The sequence below is a fragment of the Nilaparvata lugens genome, chromosome 3 (genome assembly GCF_014356525.2).
Source record: "Nilaparvata lugens isolate BPH chromosome 3, ASM1435652v1, whole genome shotgun sequence".
In the NCBI taxonomy this organism is placed as follows: Eukaryota; Metazoa; Arthropoda; class Insecta; order Hemiptera; family Delphacidae; genus Nilaparvata; species Nilaparvata lugens.
Window position 1 is genome coordinate 81,582,250 of NC_052506.1, and position 21,053 is coordinate 81,603,302.

Consider the following 21,053-nt stretch of genomic DNA (forward strand, 5'->3'; position numbering starts at 1 on the left):
GCATTTCTCTTAATGTTTAAATGTTTATATGTTAATATTTTGCGCATTTACGGCGAAACGCGGTAATAGATTTTCATGAAATTTGACAGGTATGTTCCTTTTTTAATTGCGCGTCGACGTTTTTGGAAATTTTGCATTTTAAGGATAATATAAAAGGAAAAAGGAGCCTCCTTCATTCGCCAATATCAGAGTAAAAATCAGACTATAGAATTTTTCATCATAAATCAGCTGACAAGTGATTACACAGATGTGTGGAGAAGCCAGTCTATTGCTGTATTTCCATAAGGTCTAAAGTTCTGTTTCACTCAGGTACTTGTGGATGAGAATACTGCGCGAGGTCTACTGTTCACAGAACTACTAGTATTTCTTGCTGATGTTGCACATTTTCAATTGAAACTCAATTTCTATTGGGACTTAAAAATGTGCAACACCAGCAAGAAACAAGTCACATTCAACTCATTGAGTGTTATTTTTCACATGAAAGTATTTAACTTACAACTTCTACATACAGACGTATGCGCCACGAACACGCTCATTCCACTTTTCAGCAGCTGATGCTATTTTTATTATACCTGTATTCGTAGATAAGCAGTAAGAAAAATATATAATAAGCATAGCATCAGCTGATGAGAAATGAAATGCGCGTGTTCCTGGGGCGTAAGTCTGTTAATTAGCACCTTATCAATCAGTCACATTAAAAACGTGAGTGCTATTTTTCACATGAATGTATTTCATTCACAACTTCCATTGATTAGTGAAAATAAGATGAATAATCTACAGAAAATTGATTTCCAATTTGATTGTGGTAATGTATCTGAATGGATTGGTGTCGTGTTTACAGTGTTCAGCCGCATTTGAAGAAGTGTTTCGAGGGAATCGCCAAGCTGAATTTCACGGAAGACCTGGAGATTACAGCGATGCGCTCCAGTGAAGGCGAAGTGGTTCAGTTGGTCAACGTCATTTCTACGGCGGCCGCCAGGGGGCAGGTCGAAAAATGGCTGCTCATCCTCGAAAAAGCCATGAAGAAAAGTATCTACCAGGTATGTCCTCTTTCCTTGTTCTGTATTGTTCTACATGAAATGAAAATCAAATCAAATAATTTATTTCGCCATTTAAAAAAAATGGTCATGTTATGCTGACTCTTATAAAACGTTTAAGCTCAGCATTCTGACAAGAATCTCAAGTTTCTGTTCTTGGATTCAATAAAACTTGACTAATGTTAATGCCGATGTACGTGATTTTCTTACAGTAAAAATAATGACTCCATCTCGGTAGATAGTTGGGAAATCACTAATTGACTAATAATTGTATGAATAAATTACTTTTTTTAGACGGTTGCTGATGCAATGGAGGCATACCCGTGCACAGAGCGAGACAGATGGGTGATGGACTGGCCGGGTCAGACTGTGTTGTGTGTGTCGAGCACATTTTGGACATCGGAAGTGCACGCAGCCATCAGCAGCTCAGCGGGCGGAGCGGGGCTGACTAACTATCTGCAAGTCTGCAACACACAGATCGACAAGATCATTCTGTTGGTGCGCGGCAAACTGTCCACGCAGATACGGATCACACTGGGTTTGTAAATTATTCAAAATACAATGAAAATATGATTCTTCATTTGACCTGTGTTGAGCTAAACACAATAGTAGACCAAATCACGAGACTTTCTATGGACGGTCTATAGGCTGTCTATATTTATCATGTCTAGGCTCGTCCAGTGTCCACACAAAAATATGCAGTATATTGTAGACGAGGCAGTTCTTTATTCACTGCCTGTTGAATAATGTTTAAAAAATTATTCAACAGATTATGAATTTATCAAAAAGAACAGGCTGTAGCTAGGCTGGGACAAAACTAGGCTGGGAGCTCCACACCTTTTCCAACTGTATTTGAGAAAGTATCAATTGTAATTGAGAATAGTCATTTGTATTTGAGAAAACGTCCGATGTAAATGAGAATAGTCAATTGTATTTGAGAAGTCATCACTTGTAATTGAGAATAGTGAATTGTATTTGAGAAAGTATCATTTCAATTTGAGAGCATACGATTTTAAATCGAGAAGTTGTCAGTTGTAATTGGGAAATGATTTTTCAAAAAACCAGTACTTCCAGTACTTATATTTTTCATAAGTGTACTCATATGAAATGATATGTTAATATATCTAATATTCCAATGAAGCGTTCAATTTTTGAAAAACATTTTCAAGCCCCAAAATCCATTGAAGAATTGCCAAATTGTTTGATCAAGAGATTCAATCGATTGATGATAAAGTTCATTTGCGCCGTAAACATAGAAAATTTAAAAATGTTTTTCAAAAATTGAACGTTTTATTGGAATATTAGATATATTAACATATCATTTCATATGAGTACACTTATGAAAAATATAAGTACTGGAAGTACTGGTTTTTTGAAAAATCATTTCCCAATTACAACTGACAACTTCTCGATTTAAAATCGTATGCTCTCAAATTGAAATGATACTTTCTCAAATAAAATTCACTATTCTCAATTACATTTTAATTGCGTCTCCTTCCTTGTTCTGGTTTTCAATAGGCGTTTTATTGTAGCACATATTTTTTTATCTTCATCAAGTGCAATATTACACAAAATGTTGGAGACAAAAGTTGCGTTGCCAATACATACATAGAAATGATACATATGACTTTCATTACAGCATACTCTACTGTAATGAAACCATATGTATTCTTTACAGTCGTGTATGTTTCCTAGTTCCGAAATATGAACAGCAAAACTGCTACAAAAAACCCACCTTCAGCACTCCAGGTGGAAGTTTAGTCAACTTCCACAAAATACCTGATTCAAAATCTGTAAACTAGGTTATGTTTATAGAATACATGTAGTAACTTTAGGTAATGTTTTCTATTTCTCAATCATTCTTCTTTAGATTATTATGACAAAAAATAGTGTACGTTACTTGGACGTGAATGTGTGCTCGAATGAAATTCTAGTCTCGGCTAACGCCTCAACTAGAAACATCATTCTCGCCTTCAAAAGGCCCCTTCCCGTCCTTGTGACGTGAGATACTATGAAAACATGTTAAGTTGATAGAGTATTTATAGTGTACTAGAGTTCCTTTCAAATCAATACTAGGTTTGATTTACTTGGTGTTGATTAGTTTATGTATTATGTAAAATTATTGACCTGTCTTTCTTATTCTCCATAACTGAAGTTCTTGGGACGTAATCTTTAAAAAAATAGTTTGAAAATCAAAGATCTCTGCTCGAATATTTAATCGTGTCATGGGGCCCTTAGACAAATGTGTTACTGTAGTGCAATATCCAGCTCATAGTGTTAGTTTTCTATGTTGTAATAGTTAGAAATGTCAATAGGAGCCCTGGTTGTAATAGACGTTCACGCAAGAGATGTTGTGCAAGGACTTATCGATAAGAATGTGATAGTTGATGACGATTTCCAGTGGCTATGTCAGCTACGTTATTATTGGGAGGTGAGTGTCCAACACGTACATCGATTTTACTCATTACTCATTCACTAACATTTGAACTTTATGATCATGGAAAACAAAGAACGATATACTGTTCCTATTTTTCATAAAAGTCATTACTGTTTACCTGCGTACAGACTTGAGCTCCAAGAACACGCGCATTTCACTTTTCATCAGCTGATTATATCTGTATTTGTACAGAAACAGTAAGATATTGATTGATTGAGTGCTTTATTTATGTAGACTACAATATATACTGGCTTATACACTTATAATAGCTTACAATACAGATTGAATTTACATAATATAAACTCAAATAATAATTATTCAACTGTACATGATGAGAAAAAAAATAGAAAATTCCTTTAATTAATATTGTTTTGTATCTAAATCATAAATTGGCGAAGCTCTGCACATATCAATGTCTATTCTTTGGATAGAATACTCAGGATATCCTTCCCAGTAACTCTACCAGAGGTACAGATATAATAAGCATCAGTGTAATGTGCATGTTCGTGACGCTCAAGTCTGTACACACACTATCGTTTCTATTTTTTCGAATATTATTTAGAGTAGGCATACTGGTAAATGATATACACCGTGTCCCACAAAGAGGTTTACACGTTTAATTTTATATTACGTGCTCATTCATGTACCGAACTTTTTTAAATTTTACACAGTTACCGAAGTAGGTTCTGAAAATATTCTGGGAAAATTTCAGCTCCCTATCCTTCGTAGAAACAAAATGGAGACATATTGAAAATTTTACCTATTCGCTTCCTATAAGAACTACTTTCATTATCTGATTTGTTTACTTCCTTGCGGTAGTCTTGGCTCATTTGATGCTACCAAAAATGGATCAAGCAATCTTCCAACAAGATGGTGCTCCACCTCATTTCGAAAATCATGTCAAGCAATTAGTAAATGACAAACTTCATGGCCGTTGGATTGGTCGTGGATGTGATTTTTTAGATTGGCCACTCCGATCACCAGATTAACTGTTTGTGACTTATTCTTATGGGGTTACGTGAAGGAAAAAGTTTATATCCATAGCTTCAATAATTATGAGGAACTAAAACGATCAATAGAAGAGGAACTTCTCCGGATACCGTGGAGTTTCTTTGTAAGAGCTTATGAATCATTTCTTGGGCGCTGTTATCAGTGTGTTGCTGTGGATGGATTTCAATATTATAATAATTTTGGATTTTTAAGTTTTTCATTAGGCTATGTTCTAGTTTTTTTTATTCAAGATTCATATTGCCCTAAAGTAAAACAATAAAAATATTTTATAACACCAAAAACACCTTTTTAATGTTTTTAAAGTATCGTTTTTCAATATGCCGTCATTCTGTTTCTAGGAAGGTTGGAGAGTTGAAATTTTCCCAGAATATTTTTAGAACCTACCTTTGTAAACTGCGTAAAATTTAAAAGAGGTAGGTGCATGAATGGACACGTAATATAAAATTAAACATGTAAACCTCTTTGTGGGACACCCTATATATTAAATGAATGTTTATTTCCCAAAAAAAAAAACTAAAACTACAACATCAATTACACAAAATAATAGATAAATTACAATTACATACAATAGTTAGTTACAAAAATTCTTATAATGTGTCCTCTACTTGTTTAGTGTTCTCTGTGTGGAAATTGGCCTACTCCACTATTGCGTACCATGTTCTAGAGTAGGCTACATTATATTAGTATTAATAATTATCAATTGTGGACATCAATGTCATTATAAATAGAAATTAATGACAAATGACTACCGGTATTAATGACAAATGATAGAATTTAATTAATTGCAAAATTGGAAACTGTATTGCGTTGTGAAATCTTCACAGTCTGACAAAATCTAATTTTGAACTTTGTTGTTGGTTATTCGTTTGAACAGGAAGAAATAATGGTAACGAGGATGATCAACTCGTCACTGAACTATGGTTATGAGTACTTGGGAAATTCGCCGCGTTTAGTAATCACTCCCCTCACTGATCGATGCTACCGAACCTTATTTGGTGCCCTCCATCTTCATCTTGGTATGATTTGTTACCCTTCAACTTTCTTTTTTGTCAAACTCTTGAATTAACAGGAAACTGTTATCAGAATGACGACCTGCAGACTAGTGAGGTCCATGTTATAATGGCAGTGGTGAAATCTATCTATCTATCTAAAGCTGCGTACACATATTCGTGCTTCCAACCCGCACCGAGCACTCTCCTCCCTCGTACCACCCTCGTACCACCATCGAACCACAGTCGCACCGCCCACGCACCCATCATGAACGTTACGGAAGATGTTAGATCTTCTCGCGTTCCCCGGTCGATCCACTCTTGCTCGCCGGTCGATCATCAATCGCTCTGCTGGAGTGACGTTCGGTTGCGGAGCAGAGCGAAAGTCTGTACGCACCTTTTGGGACCAAACTCAAGTCTAATCTAACAAAATCTTATGTGTTCATATAATTTCATAAGACTGATTTATTGCGAAATGAGCCTGCTTAACTCAAGCCGTTTGACACTCCGTAGTTTATTAGCAATAATGGAGAGTACTTTATAATGGCAGGAGAGAATAGGAGAACAACATTGCCGATCCTCTGTCTCGTCAATGTATAATTCTATAGACTGTAGCTGATACAGGTTTATTGATGTAATATTAACTGTTTATTCTCGTTTAAAATAATTATATTTTATTAAGCAAGAAATTGTATTTTTCAATAATTTCATAATGAATTTTTATCATTAAGATGAAATATTTTGTTAATTCTACATTGACGATCTGACATCAGAGGAAACCGGGGAAGAGATATCGCTATCCGCTTCGTTGAATGATAGACAAGGATAGCAATACCATTGCTAATCTAACACTGCCATTATAACGTGGACCTCACTATGTAATTATTGTAAAAGACTATTTGTCTTTTGTCTATTTGTCTATCCGCTTTGTTGAATGATAGACAATGATAGCAATACCATTGCTAATCAAAGACTGCCATTATAACGTGGACCTCTCTATGTAATTATTGTAAAATACCATTTTTTTCAGTTATTATGTAACGAAAATCCAAAGTTAAATGCTGTAAACCACCCTGAAGACTTCCGATACTGCAAATATTGATGACAGCAGGTTCAACAGCTAGTTGGAAATTCGATGAGAGCTACTATACAAATTTCCATCTAGCTGTTAACCCTGTTGTCAATATTTGCAGTAGCAGAAGTCTTCGGAGTGGTTTGAAGCATTCAACTTTGAATTTTCGTTTAATGATAATTATTTATCGATTAGCATTTGAGTAAATGCCTTTTTTTATCAACCTCCATCTATTATTATTGCAGTAGCAGAAGTCTTCGGAGTGGTTTGAAGCATTCAACTTTGAATTTTCGTTTAATGATAATTAATTATCGATTAGCATTTGAATAAATGCATTTTCTTATCAATTTCCATCTATTATTCCAGTGTGCATGTCGTCATTCTAGTGTTAAAACTTGATGAAACATATAGCAGTTCGTAGTGGATAAAGAAATTCAAGTTACATAGGATAGTCTCATAATGAAATGAAAACTTGATAAGTTCTGTATTTTCTAACTGCATGAGTAAATTGATGTTGATGTCTTGAACATTGAAACTTGAGTTTTGAATCAGTAAATCTATATTTATCCATAGACAATTATTTGCCATTCAGGTAAAAACAATAGGCATTCGCCCAAAACTGCTCCAAGTAGAAAATACAGCATTAATGTGTTCTTATTTCATTTTGAAGTTTTCAATTTATTTGTATCCCATAAGATATGATGCAGAATGTTAATTTCATTTTCGGTCTTATATTTTAATCGACAAAGCTATTGTCGATTTATCGAAAAGAGCGCCATCATTAACATGGAGCTTGCTAGAAGAGTGATGACTCATATTCATTGTTGATTGCTGGACTCGTATATTCCAGTTCACAATGTTTTCATGGAAACTGAATCACTTATTGTGACTATTCAGTTCAGTCTTTAATCGAAATGTGAGTTAGCTACTGTGAATCGGTCTTGCTGCTCCAAGATCCACTGTCACACGTGTGTTTTTTACTTTCCTTGCCCTACTACCATAGGTAAGGAATGTATTGCTTTCCAAAAAAAAATAAGGTACCCTAATTTCAAGTTTTCTATACGTTTCAAGGTCCCCTGAGTCCAAAAACATGATTTTTGGGTGTTGGTCTGTATGTGTGTGTGTATGTGTGTATGTCTGTGAACACGATAACTCCATTCCTAATCAACCGATTGACTTGAAATTTTAAACTTAAGGTCCTTATACCATGAGGATCTGACAATAAGAAATTCAATAACATTGAATTCAAAATGGCGGATAATTACTAAAAAACCATGTTTTTCACGGTTTTCTCGAAAACGGCTCTAACGATTTTTATGGAAATTATACCATGGATAGCTATTTATAAGCCCTATCAACTGACATGAGTCTTATTCCTGGGAAAATTGCAGGAGCTCCGTAATATTCTTGTGAAAAATGGCGGATAATCACTAAAAAGCCATGTTATTCACGGTTTTCTCGAAAACGGCTCTAACGATTTTCTTTAAATTCATACCATGTATAGCTATTTATAAGCCCTATCAACTGACATGAGTCTCATTTCTGAGAAAATTGCAGGAGCTCCGTAATATACTTGAGAAAAATGGCGGATAATTTCTAAAAAAACATGTTTTTCACGATTTTCAAAGTAACTTGACCGATTTTTTTCAAATTTATACTCTGTATAGTTATTTATCAGCTCTATTAACTGGTATGAGTCTCCTTTCTGGGATACTAATGGGGGGTCCACCCCATCCTTCAGAAATGGACTTTGTAACCTCCTTCTCGTGCATGAGGTAGGTAGGTAGAGCAGTTCATAAAAATAACACATAGTCGAGATATTTCATCTGTAGAACAGCTGTTTGACGACTTTAAAAAAATAACGACTAAAAAAAATCATCGAGTTTCACAATTTACACAAAGGAAAAAGTACTCTGAAAACAATTATATATACACATATACAAAAGTCTGATCGTAGTTTCAAATATGAGCAAGGAAAGTTGTGTGAGTGTACCACACCAGATTTTTTACATCGTCTCTCGGCCAAATAAAAATAGAAAACCTCGCCATTAGATGGAGGCCAGGGCACAAGGCAGACGACTGACAGGAAGATCACGGGTGACATGGCAGGCAAATGTTTCACGTACTCCGAAAGCAGTACAAAGAAAAGCAGTACAAAGAAAGCAGTACAAAGCAGTAGTGCAGCAGAAAGAGGCAAGACCGTGAATCAGTTAAAGAGAATGGATACGGACAGAGAGCAGTGGAGAAAATGGATCCGAGGCGACCACTCAACGCTGTGAAAACGGCCTATTGGGTTAGATAAAGAAGAAGAAAAAGTCTCTCGGCTCCAAAAACAGACTATATTTATATAGACAAGAATTCTTTTAGGATCTCCAAAATTTGTTGGTATTTGATAGGTTTCCACCTTTGTATTTCTGTTTTAGGCGGTGCACCGGAGGGTCCAGCTGGTACAGGTAAAACAGAAACCACCAAAGATTTAGCCAAAGCGGTTGCCAAGCAATGTGTCGTATTCAACTGTTCTGATGGCTTGGACTACATAGCTCTCGGAAAGTTCTTCAAGGTTGGTGTTCAAAATAATTTACTGTATGATTGTTTAATTTGCGACTCATTGATAAATATTGGATTATTGATTATCTCAATGGGCCATATGAATAAAGTTGAGCATTTGCTTATACTTCTGAAATATGGAGCATTTGCTTCATTTCCTATGAATAAAAGTGAGCAAAAAGTTTTGCTTATTCTCATCAAAAAAATAGTTTGAGCATTTGCTCAAAAGTAAAAGCTTTTGCTCAAAATTGTATGAATAAACTAGAACATTTGCTCAACTTTTGAAGCAAATGCTTCAAAAAATGTGAGTCTAGTCTGAAGCAGCTTTTCACCTTTTGCTCATAGTAAAATGGCTCAACTAATTCGTGTGAGGAAGAGGAAACTATACCAGATACGATCACAAGCAATAGTTGAGAACTATAGAACTCTTTTTAGATTCAACCATGATACAAAAGATTAAATACAAAAGTTACCTTTCCAATATAAAGATAGCCATCACAGAATAGGAAATAGGCATTTAAGAAGATGAGAGTGTAGACGATTATAAGAAGGCTATTGATATTATAAGATATGCTAAAGATTATTATAGAGATGACATTTTTTCACGCTATTATTTCAAAATTCTAAACTTAACTAACCTAGAACTCGATATTCATAAATATAGAAAACAGAGCAGACGACGCAAACACAAGCGGTGTCTCCTAACTTGTATATTTAGCGCTTACGTGAGCTATAAAAACAAAGTAAGGCCACAAAGGCGAATCAGATGATGAAAAATCTTTAAAATACGTGAGCATTTGCTCCAGAGCTCAGGAGCATGAGGTAAGAGTATAAGGTGAAGCTTATTCATATAGAAATGAGCAAATGCTTATGCTTCAAACCTTATGCTCCATGCTCTTGCTCATGAGCATTTGCTCTGGTTTTATTCATATGGGCCATTGTGTGATTCTCCAATTATTTTTGTATAATATTGATTTGATTGGCAGGGCCTGGCGTCGTGCGGTGCATGGGCCTGTTTTGACGAGTTCAACCGCATAGATCTGGAGGTGTTGTCAGTTGTGGCCCAACAGATCCTCACCATACAGCGAGGCATCAACTCGGGCAATCCGAAGCTGATGTTTGAGGGCACCGAACTGACACTGGATCGCACCTGTGCTGTCTTCATCACTATGAACCCGGGATATGCGGGCCGCTCTGAACTGCCTGACAATCTTAAGGTGAGGGTGGTCGGGTTCACATTCAACTGGCAGTAGTGATTCAATGAGGGTCGCAAATCGAGACAATGATGTATTATCATAGAGAAAAGCATTAGAACATATCCCATGGTATAGGGCGTTTATGTTCCAAATTTCATTGTTAACTCAAGCCGATACTCCTTGTGGTTCTTTTTCGTGAAGATATGTGACGCTGGTTGTCTCTCATACTCTTTTATACTCTCACCCCAACAAAACAGTAATAATAGACAGTTGTCGACAGTAATCGGCTTGAGTTGACAAAAATCGGCTTGAAATTTGGAACATAAACGACCTATAGCATGGAATATCTTCTTATGCTATCTTTTTTCTATGTTATTATTCCGAGTTTAAACTCCAAACTGATCCAGTTCTGTTTAAACCTGGATGTCAGGATTGAGCTAATACCGGAACTCTTATCCAATCATGTTTATGTCATGACATGAGGTGCATACGACAGGGTGTAAGTCCTATAGTAAAATACTTAATTCTGAGTCCCGTATAGTAAGTAGTTTGACTATAATCCTAGTTCAAACCAACAGCATTCCAAGTTCTCAACTGATCCAGTTCAGTTTAGACCTGGACGTCTGGATTCAGCTAATACCGGAATCCCCATCTATAAAATAATATTTACGACATAAAGATGCATAAGGTGCATGAGGCTGGGTGCAACTCCTATAGTAAAAAGGCTTCACTTTGAGGCCCGTATGCTCAATAGCAGTTTAACTGAAAACCTAGTTTAAACCAACAGCTGACTTAATTGAAACACATTTTAATAAAAATACCACCCTAGCTTGAAACAATCTTGGATTATAATTATTATTTAACGAAAATCCCAAATAAATTCTGCAAATCACCCCGAAGACCTCTGCTACTGCAGACATTGACAACAGGGTTAACAGTTTGATGGAAATTCGATGAGAACTACTATCCAAAAATTATTTGCCAGCCCGTGAATCGAACCCGGTACCTCCCAATTGCCAGTCAGGAATGCTTACCCTTACACCTAACTGACAATCTCTGGATAGCAGCACTCATTTTATACGAAGCCACAGCGGCCAACCAGTTGCAGATGGAATTAAATAGAGAATGCATTTATCCAAATGCTAATTAATATATAATTTGAATAAATGCATTCTCTATTTTAATTCCATCTGTAACTGGTTGGCCGCTGTGGCTTCGTATAAAATGAGTGCTGCTATTCAGAGATTGTCAGTTTGGTGTAATTCCTGACTGGCAATTGGGAGGTACCGGGTTCAATTCCCGGGCTGGCAATTAATTTTTGGATAGTAGTTCTCATCAAATTTCCATCTAGCTGTTAACCCTGTTATCAATGTCTGCAGTAGCAGAGGTCTTCGGGGTGAATTGCAGCATTTATTTGGGATTTTCGTTAAATAATAATTATATATTAATTAGCATTTGAATAAATGGATTCTCTATTTAATTCCGTGTAATCTTGGATTAATCAAACTTGGTTTAAAGTACTATTGAGCATACAAATTAAACGTCATTATTTTAATAATAAAATTAATCTTATTTCTGTCCTGCATGCAGTTAAAAAAATCAGCCTTCAGCTTATCTTTCAAGTTTTTTTCTTATTACTTCTTTTAAAAATTATACAATTGGATTAATTAACATAGCTTCAATAAATCCAGATGCCAATTATCATCGATAACTAGTAGTGTTAAATCCATTCCGCACAAATAAACTGAATGCGATCATCATTTCATATGAGGACTAGACAGCTAGAATCAAGAGAGAGGTGCGAAAATACTGTAGAAATAGAATACAATTTGTATAGTTTTTTGCAAAAAAAGTATTATGTGAAATTGTTTCTAGCATTCTTAGAATTTCTAAGCACTTCTCATCAATATAATATCAAAAATACCAATCTCGAAATTGAAAACACTAATACATTCGGCCTGTGTAGAACTATTATTGATGGTTCAAAACCCCTGGATTGCATGGTTCCCTTGGTACGTTTTGAACCATCTATAGCCGTCAATGTACTAGATATTTTTATTTACTTGTTGATTTTATATGGTTTAATTTGTTTTAGGCTCTATTCAGAAGCGTGGCTATGATGGTGCCTGACTATGCGCTGATTTCGGAGATAGTTCTGTACTCGTGTGGCTTCATCAGGGCGCGACCGCTGGCCGTAAAAATAGTCGCCACCTACAAGCTATGTTCAGAGCAACTGTCCTCTCAAAATCATTACGATTATGGTGATTATGGATTTATCAATAATGCTTTCAGTCATTAAAAGTATACTGTAGTTTATAATTTTTTTCAGATCTCTATAAAAAAAATGCGTTTTTTGCTTATGCGACTGCAGCCGTCGACCGAGAAACAACACCTTTCGTTTTTATGGGAGTTTTTACACATTGGCATCTGCAATTCTATGAATACTTCCATGATGGTATTCTTTATCGATCTTTGGCTGAGGTTGCATAATCAAAAACGTAAATTTAAGATTTTTGAGTTGAGTTTCAGAGTTTGTTGGATCTTAGGTGGGGATGAGAGTAGCTTGTTGAGGCCAAGATAGATGTATGTATTTGATGACGTAATATATTTCATTTTAAAGTACAAAAACGATTACTCTATTCAATTCAATTTCTTTATTCCAATACAAAAACAATGTACAATATAGAACAGAATAATTATGGAATAATTATTTCCCCACAATGACTGTTGATCCGTGCGCGGGGAAAGAGTACATAATATATACAGGTAATACAAATTCAAAAAAAACAGTCAATAATTTATATTGATTCAAGCTTAACCTATAAAAAAATATTTTAAATCCTGTAATGTATAAAATACAAACTGTATCAATGATGATTCACACAGCACAAGTTGATGATTCACTCAGAATACTTCATCTTCTGGTGAGCTATCTGAACTGACGATTTAACAACATTAAATAGAAAGTACAATATAAATAATTAAAATGAATAAAAGAAACTCAGGTAATGGAACAGTTACAATAAATTTTAAAAACAATAGAAGAGACAATTTTGCCAAAAACTGTAGATATTTATTATATCTTACTCTGGATCTAATTATCTTGGTTGTGGGTAATCCATGGAACAAACTGTATAAATGAACCATAGAAGTAAAATTTCATCAAAATCTACCAATTTTCTAGGGATTTTTTATTTCCATCATTGTCATCTCACCATTACCTTAACTATTCATCATCAGATACTTCACTATCAAATTGTAATTGTTTCATATTCAGATCAACAAATTTGTGTTTTGAAAATGGCATTAGTAGCCGAAGCATGTCGTGACGAAATAATTTTAAAAGGGTACTCTGACTTATATTTTTATTTAAATTGAAAAGTAGCGCTAAAGAAAAAAGAAAATTCGTGTTTTGAATATGCATTGAATTTGTCATTTTTGTTTAAGTTAAGGAAGCACATTTGGGTTTTTACCTGTTGTTTTCATTGAGAGTTGTAACTAAATAAATGAATTAGTTACTGAAAAATCAGTTTATTTATTTTATTTTTTCTCTGTCATGTCAGAGGTTTATTTTATTCTCATGTCAGAGGTATTTATTAAACATGAAACAAACATCCACAATATGGAAAAAAGTCCTTTACATACTTGCATTAATTTCCTTAAACTATCGTGTAGCATCCCACTATAGAGTCTATATGTCGGGATGCAGTTTCAAAAATGTTTATCTGTATGCTTATTATTTAAGCTGCTATCTTATTTGGTATCTTACCTAATATCATACGTGAATCAACTATTCATTCAGTATTGCATCCTTCACTACAATATCAAGTGTAACACATTACAAACTTTTGGAGTTTGACTTTGTATAAATACTAATACATTGTACGAGGTTAGGCTGATAAGTAATGCACATATATGCTTGTAGAACACAAACAAAATAACCCCCAGAAGCGAGCCTGGTGGCATGTGGAAGTTCTATTAATCCCCTACCCTGCTGCGAAGTTTGGCAGTTAGTTTGGTTTGGTTAGTGAAAGAATGGCGTCAAGATATGAAAACGCGAATTAAACAACGCGATGTTATTGAATTTCTAACTGCTGAGAAAGTTAATCCTAGTGAGAATTATCATGTTTCAAAGGCAGTTTATTGTGACGATACTCTTGATAGGTCTACCATGAATCGATGGGTTATAAAAACTGGATATTGCCAACCTGCAAAAGTCTCAATTGTTGATGAAACACGCAGCGGACATCCAATCACTGCCACAGATCATCGTAAACTTGTCGAAGACCTGATTCAAAATGACTGGCGAATCACTCAACAGCAATATGCAAACCAAGTTGGGATATCCAAGGAACGTGTTCAATTCAATTCAATTTTTATTCCACCAAAAAATATAAAAGCAATACAAAGATGTGACAATAATAAAACAATAATTAGTAATCTAAATATCTATGTCAACTATCTGTAAAATACGGCTGGAGGTGAAGAACTACTGGCATAAGTGAAACACTTGTTCACCAGTAGTAGTAGTAGAGATTTAACTATTTCTAAATCTAAGCTAATAATGTAAAATGGAATCTTTTGTGCACACAATGGAAAGAATATTTAAAATAAATTCTATCAATTGTGAATCAATCCTGACAATGATGGATAGTTTTAAAAGCTGAAAAAATTTGAACTCATACAATATCAAGATGGAAGTAATAGTTGAGAAGTACCCAATTTTTAATTTGCATTGGAACAAACTTAATAGGTTCACCGATGAGCTCGTTCGGGATGCAGTTTACAATCTTTGGAGCGATGTATACCAGCTGCTTATGAATGACCGTTAAATTAGAATCATTAAGTAACTATGTAAATTGTTTCTAGATATGTTACTTATGATTCTAATTTAACGGTCATTCGTAAGCAGCTGTTATACACCGCTCCAAAGATTGTAAACTGTATCCCGAACGTTGGCTAAATTATTGAACAATTGGGATCCCATCAAGTCTGTGCACGATGGGTACCATGCCGTCCAACAGACGAGAATAAACATCGTTGATTAGAATAATTTGAACAATTTTTAAGCGCTACCGCGAGGAAGTAGACGACTCCGTAGATCATTATTGAGAAGAATACAGAATTCAACAGCCTTTAAACGACGATAAATCTCACCAGGATTCACTTTCTCAGCAGTTTAAAACTCGATAACAGCGCATTGTTTAATTCGCGTTCACATAACACCAAAACACGATGCCATTCTTCCACTTACCAAAACAAACTGGATGAACGCAATTTCAATTTCAATTTTAAATTCGTTCATTGCCAATTTAGAAAATTCAAGACATATCACAAACTCTTTATAATATGACATATCATTAAAAAATATAAATAAATAAACATATTTTTCCCTTTTTTTTGTGTAGTTGAGAAGTTGATATTGTGGTAATTATTCATATTGAATGAAAAAGACTAAGAAATTGATAAAAAAACCACTGATTTCAATGTCTTTTCTATTGCCACTGATCTCAGTGACAATTTCTTAGTCTTTTTCATTCAATAAATAAACATAATTATTCATACATATACATATAAAACCTAGGCATCACCAGCAAAAAGAAACTCTTTGCCCGCTGGTGAGAGTTGCAAAACAGCAAAAGAAAAACACAAGATTTTGAAATAATACAGAAAATTTTGGTTCAAATCTAACTAATAATTACACTAGAAACTATAGAACAGTAGAAAAATCAACAAATATTGTGCAGAGAAAACACTATAAAATAAAAATAAAGGAAATAAAATTAAATATTTAATTGCTATATTTAATGTAAAGAAATATTCTTTCTTAATCCACTCTTTCACACTCTTTTTACTAATTTTGAAATCCAAATCAAAAGGTATTTCATTGATCAGTTTACTGCTTGTTTAAATTAGTTGCCTTCTGATCAATGAAAGTATTGTAGAATAAGCTTGATATTTCTCTGTTACACCCAGTCTGAAATGATAAGTGTTCTTGATCAGCTTTGGGAAGATATTTTTATTTTTCACGGAGTATTTTATTAAGACTTTGACATATGGTTGTCTCACGGTAAAAACATCAAAATCCAGGAAATGCCTCCAAACTACGCAGTTGTGTAGAGTATAAATAGAACCTCCACTTGCCACCAGGCTCGCTACTGTGGGTTATTTGGTTTGTGTTCTACAAGCGTGTGCTCATTACTTATCAGCCTAACCTCGTACAATGTATTAGTATTTATACAAGTCAAACTCGAAAGTTTGTAACGTGCTACACTTGATATTGTAGTGAAGGACGCAATACTGGATGAATAGTTGATTCACGTATGATATTGTGTGAGATACCAAATAATATAGCAGCTTAAATAATAAGAATACAGATCAACATTTTTCAAACTGCAGCCTACTCTCGTATATAATAATCATGCATTATAAAATTATTGACTCATTACAGGTATGAGGGCTGTGAAGTCAGTACTGACGGCAGCTGGTAATTTGAAATTGAAGTATCCGGAAGAAAGTGAGGACATTCTGATGCTGCGATCAATAAAGGATGTCAATCTTCCCAAGTTCTTGAATCATGATTTGCCTCTCTTCCATGTAAGTTCATTCTGTTTTTCCACGTATTTTTAAACTGTCTAGAGTATTATTCATTGAAGTGGGTAGAGGGGGACAGTTTTCACATCTTCACTAGATTTGGACATTTTATCAAAAGTATTTCTCAAGACATGCAGCTTCGAATATAGAAATTAGCAATTTTTTGTGTATTGGAATATGAGCTTAAGAACACTCAACAATAAATTTTCCATTTTTCGACCAAATTTGACTTATGATGCATGATTTTGGACCGCCTTGACGAGCCGAGAAGAATGAAGTGTTGTCAAGTGTAGTACGATGAATCTGAACATTGTGTCAAAAGCAATAAATGTTTGAAATTTTGATCCTTGAGGTGTCCTTAAGCGCGCCTCTCCACTATGAAATACTGAAATGAAGTGCATCTAACGGGTGATTCTCATAGAACATAATCACATGAACTTATTTCATTGTGCGAAATATCAATGTGAGGACAATTTGTAGTTGGTGATGTAGTTGAAATGAAGTGCATCTAACGGGTGATTCTCATAGAACATAATCACATGAACTTATTTCATTGTGCGAAATATCAATGTGAGGACAATTTGTAGTTGGTGATAATGGTTGAAGCTGAAAATTAGGTGTTTTCACAATACAAGGAGCATTGTTGTCAGGTGTACCTGGTAATCTATATGAGATAGAGCGTTCTACCTGATCTCAGATTGTAGAGCAAAAAAATACGTCTAGAGGGATTTTGAATTATACATCTAAATGGTAACAATCGGAAGATATTGTTAATCAAAAACTAAAATTCATCAAAATTGATTTTTTTCTCCAAATTTAACTCATTTTTGAAAAATCATAACTCAGTACTCATTAGAGAAAGAGAGTTCTGAATGATCTCATTTTATTCTGAATTTTATAATCTAAAAAAAAAGCGAGAGTAAATTTTTCTGTCCGATTACGAGATTTGGCATAAATGGCTGAGAACTGGAAAATGAGCCGAAAATACGAGGTTTTTCTGTATCTAGCACAAGGAAAGTTTGCATGAAGAAATTGGTTCTGGACTTCTCTTATGTACCCAAATAATATATTAAAAAATCAGAACGACAATATATTGCATGCACCAATGTATATAGTGACTGGACTATTGACCAATATCAGTACTTGCCTTCTTGAATAAATTCTGCTGCTCTTGTATTTAGTTTTAGTTTATCAGAGATGGACATTGATGTAACAACCGAAACCAATATTTATAATTTTTAATAAAATCTTCGGTTTTTGATATTTCTTAGTCTTTTTATTCAATATGAATAATATCAACTTCTCGACTACACAAAAAAAATTTTTTTTCTGTTGGTTTCAGGGCATAACTTCGGACCTTTTTCCAGGCGTGGTGCTGCCCTCTCCCGACTACACAGTGCTGAACGCAGCCGTGACAGAGGCATGCGAAGCGGCCAACGTTCAGTGCGAGCCTTTCTTCCTGGAGAAGATCCAGCAGATCTACGAGATGATGATTGTGCGCCACGGGTTCATGATTGTTGGGCTGCCGTTCGGAGGCAAGACAACCGCCTACCGTATGCTGGCTGATGCGCTGGCTATCATTGAGGAGAAGGTCAGTCAGAATTAGAATTGAATATAGTAGAAGAATTGAGAAGAATTATTTCCAAAGGATGAGACCTAGTGCAATCGAATTTTTATATCATAAACCTACTATGTTCCAAATTTCGTGAAAATCGTTAGAACCGTTTTCGAGATCCGTTGAACATAAGTAACCAGATTTAAATATAAATAGATATGAAAATACAGAAATTTCTCGTTTAATGTAATAGGATTTGTATATAATTTGTGTTGTATATTGTTCCTATTCGGTTATTAAAAGTGTGTTTAGTTATTGTTTCTATTTGGCTATTTTGGGCCGTTTGCACAATCAAAGCTTGAACGAAATTAAATCAGCTGGTAGCTCAAACTCAAAATGAAACACATTATAACAAAGCAGACTTAATAGGGATTTAATCCAGTTAAGAATAAAATTGAGTTTAAACTGTGTTAACCAGAAAGATTAAACTGAATTTAATCAGCTGTTAGCTTAAACTCAAAATGAAACACATCATAAACTAGACTTGATACGGATTCAATCCAGTTTACAATGAAATTTAGTTTAAACTGTCACTGTGCAAACGGCACTAAAAGTGTGTTTAAGTGACAGGTTCAAGTAACCAGGAATATTCAATTCATTCTTGAACAAATGGTTTATGTAAACAGTTTAATGGGTTTTTAATTGAAATAGTTATTTGTATATCTAGAGTGAAAAGTGCTGTTTTTTCTCCCTGAGGGAAAAGTTTGAAGCCCGAGGCGAAGCCGAGGGCAACAATTTTCCTGAGGGAGAAAAAACATTTATCACTCGTGATATACACAACATTTTTCCTCCACCTACATTTTTATAAAAACTGCTAATAAAATAATTTTTAAAAACGTATGTGACCAAAGAATGTGTTACAACATAATCTAAAAAGTAAACAGAAACAGCTGGCTTTTAATCACAGTTCTCCTCCGACAGCACTATCTGTCGGTTAAAGTTGTAACAACAATGACAGCCAAAACTATAGCTATGATGAAGTTCCCGTTTCAAATTTGATTAGTTAATAAGTAATATTCGTTGGCTGATATTTTGAATAACATGGAATAAAAGAAAAAAATATACCTATACATTTTTTTAGTATAGTGATATGAAGTTTGTAATAATAATTTCAGCATACAAACATAAATTTTATATATCGATCAAATGTCTGGTTGAGGTATTGAATTTAGTTGGTTTAATGACTACTCTATATGCTTCCCCATCTGAGCTTAGACCTTCTGACCTATTCCAAATGTACGTTTTTAAAATAGAGATGCTTCCCATGTTATTTAAATGGAGTCACTTTTACTCCCTAGGGAGTTTTTCTGTTTTTTAGTACCGAGAGCGAAAAGTGACACTTTAGTATCATGTTTCAGGGAGTAAAGTAAGTACTTTTGACAGTAGGTGGAGGAAAAAGTTATTTTTATAATGTATTTTGTAAGATTTTCAATGTGGAAATAAATCTACTAATCAAATCACTTAATAAAAATACATATCTATGTAATTGTGTAAATGTTGCTGATTAAAGGGAGAAATGGATGAACATAAGGTGCAAACGACTATTATCAATCCCAAGTCCATCACAATGGGTCAACTGTACGGCCAGTTTGATCCGGTTTCCCATGAATGGTCCGATGGAATACTGGCTGTCAGTTATCGCCAGTTCGCTATGTCTCAGAATAACGACAGGTCAGCTAACAAAAGTTATTTATTTATTTCAATAAATTGTCAATAGTCATGTATCAGTAAGTAGAATATAGTGAGTCAATATTGAATAGAATCTACCAATAATAATTATTGTTAGCTCTAAGTAATTTTCAAGCTAATTCTAGGATTCAAATCAGCTGTGTAATTTATATTTAAATATAATATAATATATATTTATATATACTTGTTCTTATAGCTAGAATCAGTATGTAGAAAGGTCTTTCCACAGACCTTGGCTAGAACCAATCACTAGTTGCTGGTCACTAGATTGGTAGACAAAATATCACATTCCCGAAAATCATACGGTGACGTATAGCCAAACTATATAACACAAACATGTTCTGACATACAAGCTCTCTGTCTCTGCATTACAATAAATTATAGGTTGTACAGTTTGGCTATACGTCAGCTTGTGAATCTCGTGGATGAGATATTTTGATTTTCCACTAGGATTCTAGTTTTTATTCAATCGACCCATTATGCTCTGTTAGGCTAGCCATCGACATACATTTTCACCGGATATTTTCGACTGACAGCCGAGGATTAGGACCACAGTCTGATCTTTCTCTGTAACAGCTGGCCTGAAAGAGCTCACAAACAGTAGTTTTCGGCATCGATATCAAATGAAATCTCCTTCATCTTGATGGTTTTTGGCCTGCACACTTACGTCGGAAGCTTTTTAATTAGAAAATCTTTTTAAATTAGTTTTATTACTTTCCTGTGAAGTTTTGTGGAATTTAGATGACAGTAATAGTGAAAGATTCTCTTGAAACTGTCAGTTTTCCTCATAACTCAAATCACTGGTCTCCACTCAAAGCAATGCTGACAGATTGAAGTGAATCCCAATACAGTAGTCAATTAACATT

At 34.6% G+C, this 21,053-nt stretch overlaps 1 protein-coding gene across 1 annotated transcript in view; it reads left to right on the forward strand.

Moving 5' to 3' along the window:
• LOC111047953 (dynein heavy chain 7, axonemal) overlaps positions 1-21,053 on the forward strand; it is a 207,161-nt gene that overhangs the window by 67,754 nt on the left and 118,354 nt on the right. The window contains exons 17-26 of the mRNA XM_039422913.1: positions 842-1,040; positions 1,332-1,575; positions 3,353-3,468; positions 5,360-5,501; positions 8,970-9,106; positions 10,080-10,310; positions 12,385-12,550; positions 16,741-16,886; positions 18,226-18,474; positions 20,009-20,169. Of these exons, the coding sequence (XP_039278847.1) occupies positions 842-1,040; positions 1,332-1,575; positions 3,353-3,468; positions 5,360-5,501; positions 8,970-9,106; positions 10,080-10,310; positions 12,385-12,550; positions 16,741-16,886; positions 18,226-18,474; positions 20,009-20,169 (1,791 nt within the window). The remainder of the gene's footprint in view (positions 1-841; positions 1,041-1,331; positions 1,576-3,352; positions 3,469-5,359; positions 5,502-8,969; positions 9,107-10,079; positions 10,311-12,384; positions 12,551-16,740; positions 16,887-18,225; positions 18,475-20,008; positions 20,170-21,053) is intronic.